The sequence below is a fragment of the Magnolia sinica genome, chromosome 1 (assembly GCF_029962835.1).
Source record: "Magnolia sinica isolate HGM2019 chromosome 1, MsV1, whole genome shotgun sequence".
NCBI classification, from domain to species: Eukaryota; Viridiplantae; Streptophyta; class Magnoliopsida; order Magnoliales; family Magnoliaceae; genus Magnolia; species Magnolia sinica.
The window spans coordinates 29,718,332-29,728,511 of NC_080573.1; the positions used below are offsets into that span (position 1 = coordinate 29,718,332).

Genomic DNA, 10,180 nt, shown 5'->3' on the forward strand with positions numbered 1-10,180 from the left:
TGGATCGTCCTGTTATAGGCTCCAAATATGAAAAACAAAAAAAAAATAAAATTTGCAAAACAGCCTGACGCTGTTGCTGCCAGCGTCTGACGCTGCAGCAAGCAGCGTCTGCTATTCATGCTGGAAGAAAATGGGTCCCACCACAGGCCCTACCTTGATGTATGTCGAACATCAGTACCGTGCATTTGATGGGTCCCCTTTAAAAATGGGTCACCCTCAAAATTCAGCCGTACACGGAACTCATATGGCCCACACCATCAAAAAAATGAAAATAAAAATAAATTTATGAAGCTGAATAAATCAGCAATTTTCATGGGTCTGATCATGTGGTATATGTTATATCTAAACCATTCATCCATTTGGTGAGCTTGTCTTAAGGTTTGAGAAGAAAAATAAGATAGATCTAACTATCAAGTGGGCCACACTACAAAAGCAGCAAGGATTAAATATCTACCAATGGAACCCTTTTAGGTAAGAAGTTTTGGACCAATATGAAATTTGTATTTCCCCTTAATTCAGGTCTTGGTGACCTTATGAACATATCGAATGGAAAATAAACATTATGGAGGGCCCTATGAATGATTTAACGGTGAAATCATTATCCTCACTGCTAATTGAGGTGAGATCCAGATAATCTTTGGTTATGATTCATTTTTAGATAATTTTCTAAAATGATCTCTAAAAGTAAATGAAAGGTGTAGGTATAATAAATACATCACTTTAGGACCCATGTAACTTTGATCTCCTTAAACCATTCGTACAATTCGAAGCTCGAGAATGTAAAATCACTTGTTAGGTCCATTTGAAATATGGATGTATCTAAAACTTGGTCTGACCCCTCAACCAAGTGGGACACACATAATAGATGGGCCAGATTTATGAACCACATCTCTGTAGACCCGATTATGAATATTTAATGGAGGGTAAACCTCTCAACTTGTGTGTGGTATGACCCACTTTGATGCAGGTGTTATGCCACTTAATCTACCATGGCTATGACATGATATATATTTAAGATCCTCATCGTTTATCTATTTTATTAACCCTTTTGACGGTATGTTACCATGAAGCAGGCCCATCCAATGATTAGACAGCTGGACATTATGAAATAATATAAATTGAACTCTCATTACTAAAATTTTTTATTATGGGTCATCCTGATGATGTATTGCATATTCAACCCATCTAGCCCATGTATCGGGTCCCCTTTAGAGCATTGTCCCAAGGATCAGTCAATTCAACCTGAATTGGACCATATAATACAAGGTTGCAAGAATAATGACCTAACTATTGAATCCAACCTAAGGCCACCATGGGGCATCTATTTAATCTATGCGGACCATCCACTTCCTCATATCATTTTAGAATTTGTGCTAAAATCAAAGTAGACCTAAGTCTTAAGTGAGTCACATACGACTTAACCTCATGGGAAAGCCCCATGAGCTCCACCATATAGAACTCATTGTAAATTCTATTTATTTGTGGGTCCAAGAATGTTATGGCCCATTTTAAGTGAATGCTATATGGGCCCATCAGTGGTAGCCTTGTTTGGGCCAACCATTGGGCCTCTTCGACAAGGGTTGGTAATCTCCATGTGTTGAACATATGACGAACTAGTATTATAATTTTTAAAGTAATGATGAATAATCCCTTTAATGGGCTGGTTGTGGACAGCCCTTGATCACTTGGCACTTTGGTTAGAGTATGGTCCTAAGTAATAGGATCATGTGACTTGTGTCTAAACCCTTAAACATGTTTAATTATAATAAATATGTAGACTCTAGTGGTTTGAGGGTGTGATATAACTGTTTGGTCCATTAATCATGTAGGTATTTGATGTATATATAGCTGCCTAATCATAGGCAATAGTGGAGTATATGTAGTATACGTAGTCATCTAATTGTATGAATGTGAAATATGTACAAGGCCACCTAACCGTATGAAATCAAGTGGCATTGATGGCCATTCAATGACGTAGGTTTGTGCTTATCGATATAGATACCGCCACTTGAATCACATATAACTAAGTTGTACACTAACTGAATGTGATGTAGAGTTATATTACCCAAGCTAATGCTATTAAGGTCCTGGATTCTATACGCTGTGATCGCTAAACCGTAAATGGTACGATGAAACGTGGCTCTTGGCCCTTAACTATGCAGCACCAAATATGAGCCATTAACTATGTAACGTGTGAAGTGGTTGTAGTATAAGACTTATCATAATTGGTGTAGCCATGTATTCATGGCCTATGAGCAAGGCCCATTGAGATATATTTTTGGCCCATATGATGAGGCTCATTGTGATGTATTTGAGGCCCATGTGTAGGGCCCACCTATTGTGTATTTGAAGCCCATGGGTTGTGAAGCCTGATGTGGTGTATTCTTGGCCCATGTGTCGAGGCCCATAGCGATGTGTAAGGCCCATATGATACGGCCCAATGTGATGTATATGCGGCCCACGAGTGAGGCCCAATGCGATGAATGTGAGGACCAATGTGATGTGTGATTTCGTCATGATGTATGTATTGATGTTTATGTGGGTCACTCCTTGGGAGTAATGTTGGTTAAATGTCCACATTGACGGGCAATGATGGTTGAATGTCCATATTGTGACCTTCCTTTAGGCCTTGTTAGGCCCATTCTCATCGTTTCCAATTGACGATGCCGATTACGAGTACATGATAGCATAACATCATGATACATGCCCATACGCACCGTCTGCATGTTCGTTATGAGATGTTGTTGATCATTGCATATGTCATTGAGCATGTTACTATGAGACTCCCTGATCGGCGGAGGTTATCTCACATGAGTGCACGGTATGCGCAGGATTGATGCATGACTGGATTGTATGACTTATGCATCTTGTATTGTGTGCCCTAGCGATATCAGGGCTGTAGCCTCCACAGGCATATCGTGGATGGCTAGATGGGATACCAAAAATATTTGGTTCTAGCATACGGGCGCCATAGATGTCCCTGGGTGAAAATTCCTAAACCTCCGAGGCCAGGAGACGCCCCAACGTCGAGACCGAGTGGATACATGAGCGCCAGAGTGCCGAATACCAGGAGGCCGTGTCTCTCACTGTGTCGTGGTCGGTTGGGAGGGGGTGTGGCCTTACCCGCCCGAGGGTAGGGGGCATTACTAGGCTGAGTTTGACCAGCTCGTAAATGTGTCCGCTATCGACGTGCCGGATAGGTATTGACAGACTATTGGTCAGGCAGATAGTGAGGTTTCTTACGCTCACTTGGACTGTACTGCTGGGAGAGAGACAGTGCCATTTGAAGTGTACTAAACCCCGGTGATGATCCCAGAGATGAACTGTACTGATATGTGGACTTATTGAGCAGAAGTTGCATACTCATTCATTCATTCATTCACTATTCACACGGGCGGGTGGTGCACAACTATTTATTGTGTGTACCTTCGCAATGGCAAGGATTTCGGTTAGGGCGCGCGACTAACCTGAGATCAGGAGTTTACCACATTGAGTCTGACTATCCAAATTAGGTATGAGACTATTTTGGATAGAAGTCCCTTGTGATAGACCCCATAGTCTGCGATACTATGTACTACCATCCCGACCTCACTCCAGCATAGTCATTTCATTCGCACCACATATTGCATTGCATCCTCGACATCTGATATTTGGCTCTTTATAACTCCTCATTTACATGCTGATTTATATTGCGTACTCTGATATTGTATGACTCATGGACTTGTCAGTATTTTCGATATTGTATAATTATGGCATGACAATATGATGATGATGATGATGTGATTACGGATGTATGTAATATGCTTATGGCTGTGGTATGATTTCCTTGTAGCATATTTATCTTGCCTGCATGTAGGACACACTGCACACACGTGTGTACTCACTAGGTTTTTTGCCTAAGCCTCCTATTTTCTATTTTTTTTTCAGGGTTGGAATAGCTTGGAAGACTTAGCTTTCTTGATGCATTGCATCTATTCTTCGATTTGGGCAATGTTGACGTTACGTATCTTTTGTAAAGCATTATACTTATAACCATCGGGACTTATGATGGAGAGTGTTGCTTGGTAGTTTGATCATGGATCTTCATGCTCAGGTATTACTATGTGTATATATATATATATATATAAAAAAATTCAGTCAAAAATCTTCCTTGTGGTGCGCTGAACTCGGGACTTGGTGTATGGAAGTCGAGTGCCGAATTCGGGGCATCACGGAAGCTGTCCGTCCCCGGGTTTGGGGCGTGACACCTACTTAAACCTAAACCTATAACCGACACTTATAACCTAAACCTAAACCTGTAACCTAAATGTATTCTCAAATCCCTATAACCTAAACCTAAACCTGTAACCTAAATGTAACCCAAATTGAAGCATATCAAAATATCAAGTGAATCATACCACAGGAAACATTGGGCATAATGATTTTCTAGTTTGCCCCGCTGATTTCATGTTTCCCCCGCTTAATTTCATGCTTGCCCGGCTGATTTTATAGTTTGCCCCACTAATTTTTCAGTTTGTCCCGCTCAATTTCATGTTTGCCCCACTCAATTTCATACTTGCCCCGCTCATTTTCGTGTTTGCCCCACTCAATTTCATGTTTCCCCCGCTCAATTTCATGTTTGCCCTTAACCTATAATCGATTTCCTAAACCTAAACCTTAACCTATTCTTATAACCATAAAATATTCTTTTGGGACACCTCCATAATTTAGTATGAAATAAAAGTCTTATTTAGGTACGTTTTCCTTGGTTGGTTTCATAATCTAGTTCATTTATCATGGAAATTGAAGGGATGGCGTCCCACAAGATTTGATCTGCTTCAGTTTGATCTGTCTTATTTAGGTACCTTTCTTATTTTGATATGCTTCAGTTTGATCTTTGTTTGATAGGCATCCCACACGATTTGTACAATTTACTTCATTAAAAGAAGGGATGACATGGGGATCTCATGAGATGTCAGTGGACAATCGAGTTTCTAGGCCTGTCTTGCTGTTGGTTTTTTCTCTGACCTGGGTCTGCAACAGATTCACATGCTGTTAGTTTTTTCTCTTTCATGGCAAGTGATAGGTCTTAGGTGGTATTGATGGTTGGCTATGAAAAAGATGGACTTTTCTGGAATCTCAATAATTGCATTATGTGATCGCCATATACAATCAAAACCACATGCCTGTATCTATATCTATATGTGCATATGCATATCTATATATCTCTATAAGTATGTATGTTTGTATATGTGTATAAATTTACAAATGCATCATCATCACCATTATTATTTTAGTTTTCTAGTTTGCCTCGCTAAATTTCATGTTTGCTCCGCTGATTTTCTAGTTTGCCCTGCTAATTTCATGTTTCCCCCGCTCAATTTCATGTTTGCCCCGCTCATTTTCTAGTTTGCCCTGCCCAATTTCATGTTCCCCCCCGCTCAATTTCATGTTTGCCCCACAGATTTTCCAAGTTGCCCCGTTGAATTCATAGTTTGCTCCGCTGAATTTCATGTTTGCCCCGCTGATTTTCTAGTTTCCCCTGCGCAATTTCATGTTCGCCCCGTTGAGTTTCTAGTTTGCCCCGCTCAATTTCATGTTTGTCCTAGTTGATTACATGTACTTATTCGATCTAATACAAATCCAACCCATTTCATGAAGAAATTGTGACCAATTAACCAACCAACAAAACCAATTACAAATAACATCTTCTTGTTACATCGAAACATATGTGTGTTCACTAATTTAGCTAATGTTGAACTTGGTAAAATGATATGGTTGAATAATTGAAAAATGAGATTAATCAGGAATATACATTGATCAGGAGATTATGCATTGAATTTTTTATAGTTTGCCCCATTGAATATCTAGCTTGCCCTGCTCATTATACAGTTTGCTCCGCTCAATTTCATGTTTGTCCCGATCATATTATAGTTTGTCTTGCTTACGTTGGTAGTTTGGCTTGCACAATTTTCGGTATTTTTCGTTCCAGTTCTATCTCCATTTCATATGAAGCTTGTTCAAATTAATGAAATGCTACATTCTTTTCAATGTAGTCTGATTTTGTCCACAGCGTTTATCTTGTGAATTTTATGTTTAATATGTTTTTTAATTCATCTTTGGAGGCGACGAATATTCTGTCATAATCCCCAACCCAACATCTAGGTGTACACTCACATGGTGGTTTGACAAGGTGAAGGGTGGAGTGGAGAAGCACGATAGTCGCCTAAATTTGTTTAGGTAATCTCCTTTCTCATTTCTATTGCATGTTACATCCTTTAGATTTTTAGGAGCTCTATTTCACCTTCTTTTTATAAGATACAAAGGTGATATACTATTTGAGATCAAGGGTAGGCGATTGCACTTTACCGAGATGGACTTCGCCCTCATTACCAGTCTTAAGATTGGAGATTTAACTGTACCGAAGAATCATTGCACTACGAGTACATTAAGAGACAAATACTTCAAAGAATATCCAGCATTAAAGAAGCAACTAATGGAGGTGTTTGAGAGATTAGTTGACACCAATGAGTATGAGGACGTCATGAAGGTTGCCCTACTTCTAGTTGTGGAGCACTTTCTTAGGGGAACCGAACCGAAAACCATGTGCAACATGGATTATATTTACCTAGTTGACTCGCTAGATGATTTCTATAGGTATCCCTGGAGTAGTTTGGGATACTATACAATGTCGCAAGGAATCGAATCTGCTGTTGCTGCATCAAGTTCCCCTCGGTACACTGTATGTGGTTGCGTCCTTCCTCTACAAGTAAGAACACCTTTTACTTTGTGTATGTTTTCCCTCTATAGTCAATTATGGATTTTAACTTGGTGCAATTTCATTCTAACAGGTATGGGTAGTAGAGATATTACCGGCCTTACAAGACTGTGTTGTTTCGTACGTTCCGCATCAAATTGCACGCTTCATTCAATATTGAGGCTGGAAGGGTTGGAGGTATAACAGAATACATCCTATTTTCGAGGGTAAAGCTGTAAGTTTATATATATATCCCCATCATTTACTTCGCTTAACTAACGTATATGCTTTTTTATTTAACATTACTCTTTGTTCCTTTGCAGACAACAGTAGTAATGAAATTAGAACCAACGCTACAAGATGGGAAACGGAAGCCGTTCGCTCTGTGCGTGACAGTTTCCAGGTGAGATGTTACGGAAAACGAGGTATAATTTCATGTCTGCCATTGTAAAGTTATCCTTTCTCTTACATATCCATTTATATATTTTTGTAGCTTACTGAGACCCAGGAAGATGATGAGGAGGGTAATGAGATTGATCACGAGGAGGGTGACGAGTCAGATGATAGCAATGAGAAAGGCGTGAAGGGAGAGAGACCGAGGGGTGGTGTACCAAATGTTGTTCTTATGGAGGAATTTATTATTGAGAGGGAAGAGTTGAAGAAGGAGAGAGAGGAATTGAAAAATGAGAGGGACGAATTGAGAAAAGAGAGGGCAGATACGAGAAGGAAAGAAGCACTGTTTGATGACAGGGAAACGTTACTGAGGAGGGAGAATGAGTTGTTCTTTGTGGACAAGGAATGGTTCTTCAAGGATAAAGAAAAGTTAGCGAATGAGATGGAGGAGTTTAATAAGAAGAAGGAACGTAGTCGTACAAAGAGGGGACATAATGTGATGGAGGAGGGTGAGGAGTTGAGGAAGAGCGTGGAAGTAAATGATATTGAAGATAAAGAACTTGGACATGTGGATCTTGATGTGCAATCGTATAGTAAGGTCAAAGGTAATGTATGGAATGAATCCACTTCTCATGCCCTTTATGAAAGGAGAGCCAAAAGGATACCGAAGCCGTCATATTACAAGATTTCTCCATACTTGTCCTTGTCTGCATTCGATACAACCCCTGGGGCAGACAAGGAATCGTTCTTCAAGGATAAGGAAAAGTTAGCGAATGAGAGGGATGAGTTTAATAAGGAGAAAGAAGGTAGTCCTAAACAGAGGGGGCATTTTGTGATGGAGGAGGAGGGTGAGGAGTTGAGGAATAGAGTGGAAGTAAATGATACTGAATATAAAGAACTTGAACATGCATCCACTTCTCCTCCTGTTTATGAAAGGAGAACCAAAAGGATATTGAAGCCGTCATATTACAAGGTTTCTCCATACTTGTCCCTATTTGCATTCGATACAACCCCTGGGGTAGTTCGTGAACCCGACCAAGTAACAACTTTTGCTACTTCTCCGATACCATTTCCTGTACAGATGGATCCTTTCAGGATACTATCCGCACAGGAGGTGAAAGAGGCAGAGGACTGGTATAAAGCAAAAAAGGACACGTCAGATGGGAAATGGTTCAGAACGATATGGATGAAGGATGCCTGGGTTGATAGCAAGGTAAGCATTACTAATTTATTCTTTATATGCATCGATTGCCATGTAATTAATTGTTATAGGAATCTATGACGAAATCGTACTATCCTATTGATTAAGCTATCGACACATACATCGACTTCCTTGAGAAAAGGCATAACGCCCTCTCAATAGCATATCCTCAGAATTGCAAGTTCTGTCCTACATATTTTATTGTAAATGTTTATTACGGCAATCCTTAATCTATTTGAAAATTTTATTTTATTACATGTATTGAACTTTGATCATGTTTGTAACAGCAAAGCCTCGAGGGGTGTTTGTCGGTTTGGATCGCATACCGGGCCTCCAATTCGGCGTTAGAATGGTCGTCGCTAATAGACCAGCTGAACACGGCCTACGCAATTGCCAGGCAGCGAGATAAACCATACGCTAGAGCGATTTGTTGTTATGAACGGATGATGCACTGATCATAGAACATCATCTCTTACTGTTATATGTGCTATCATGTTTTGACAAAATATTATTTTGTGAATCATGGATAGGTTTATGCGCCAATAAATCATGACAATTCACATTGGTTTTTGCTTGTCATTTATCCTAGAGAAAGAGAAATCGTTATTGTGGATAGCTTATACACATATCTAATGCCGAAGTTCAAGCATAAGATGAAGAATATGACCGATGCACTCCCTGTTCTCTTCCATGCCACTGGAGACAGTACTGCGCTTGAAGGGAAGAAGTGAACCGTTAGATTTAATGAATCCGCACCGAAGCAGGACAATGGTTATGACTGCGGCATATTCGTGATGAAATTCATTGACATTTTGTGTAGCGGTCTCACCTTGGAGGAAATAGATATGTAAAAATTTACCTCCGATTGGAGGAAGTCAATAGCATATGATTGCTTGTCTGTAGTCAGGAAGTGATATTTGTGCAGTGCATGGGAGAAAATTTTTGTAAGAATGTATTATTTGGAGGTTTACAGTAATCTTGGAGTGCTGAAAATTTCCAAGTATGTGCATTTCAGTGCGAGTTCCTTCTCTAATCACGATAGCCTTGGGAGGGTTGATCTGAATTCCTTTCAAGTTTATCCTGATTAGAGAAAGAACTCGCATTGAAATGCATATACTTGGAAATTTTCTACATACTCGCCGGAAGTGCAAGTTTCGATGTATATCATACTTTGTAATTTTAGTGAATGATGAAATGAACTTTATACTGTCCCACAATATTTTCAGTTTGTCTCGATATACTCATCGATCAAGTACAATGCACATGGAACTCGATGTTTGGCAATTGCTCTAGATCAAGTTCTGCCATAGATAATTCACCAGCCCTCTTGTTCAAATTCAGTCAGCCTTTTTGCATACGATGTTGGCGAAACGCCTCCCGATACCTTTGATGGAGGTCAAAGCGAACATGATCTTCTGCTTTCCATCGACGTTTCTGTTCACAACACGAAGAATGTGTTGGAAATCTTCATTCACGATCAAAGACATTTTTTCGCCAAGAGGATAGAGCTTTCGCTGGAGCCATGAGTACGAAATTGCTAAGAACAGAGAGGACCATCACATATTCATAGCTAGGATGACCATTAAATGTCCTTTCATTGCTGCTGTAGAAGACCCACACATCTCACGTAACCATGCTTATCATTCCTGCAAAGAAACATTTCCAACTTGAACAATCACAAGCATGCATTCCTATAATTTGGCAATTGTATACGAACCTCTAGATTTCTTGACACCCAGTACATGTCCCCATCGCTTTCAACAACACATCGAATAGGTCTTAAATACAAAACATACCTATCAATGCAATGTGCTTATTGGAATGAACATTTCGAGCATCATTCAAAGCAT

The 10,180-nt window shown here is 39.8% G+C and overlaps 1 protein-coding gene across 1 annotated transcript; it reads left to right on the forward strand.

Annotated features, from left to right (window-relative positions):
- The first annotated feature begins 6,338 nt into the window (after nt 1–6,338).
- On the forward strand, nt 6,339–6,965 carry LOC131239196 (uncharacterized). Its single transcript, XM_058236818.1, has 2 exons — nt 6,339–6,748; nt 6,831–6,965. The coding sequence occupies exons 1-2, from the start codon at nt 6,353–6,355 to the stop codon at nt 6,915–6,917; spliced, it is 483 nt and encodes a 160-aa protein (XP_058092801.1). The 5' UTR covers nt 6,339–6,352; the 3' UTR covers nt 6,918–6,965.
- The last annotated feature ends 3,215 nt before the right edge of the window (nt 6,966–10,180 follow it).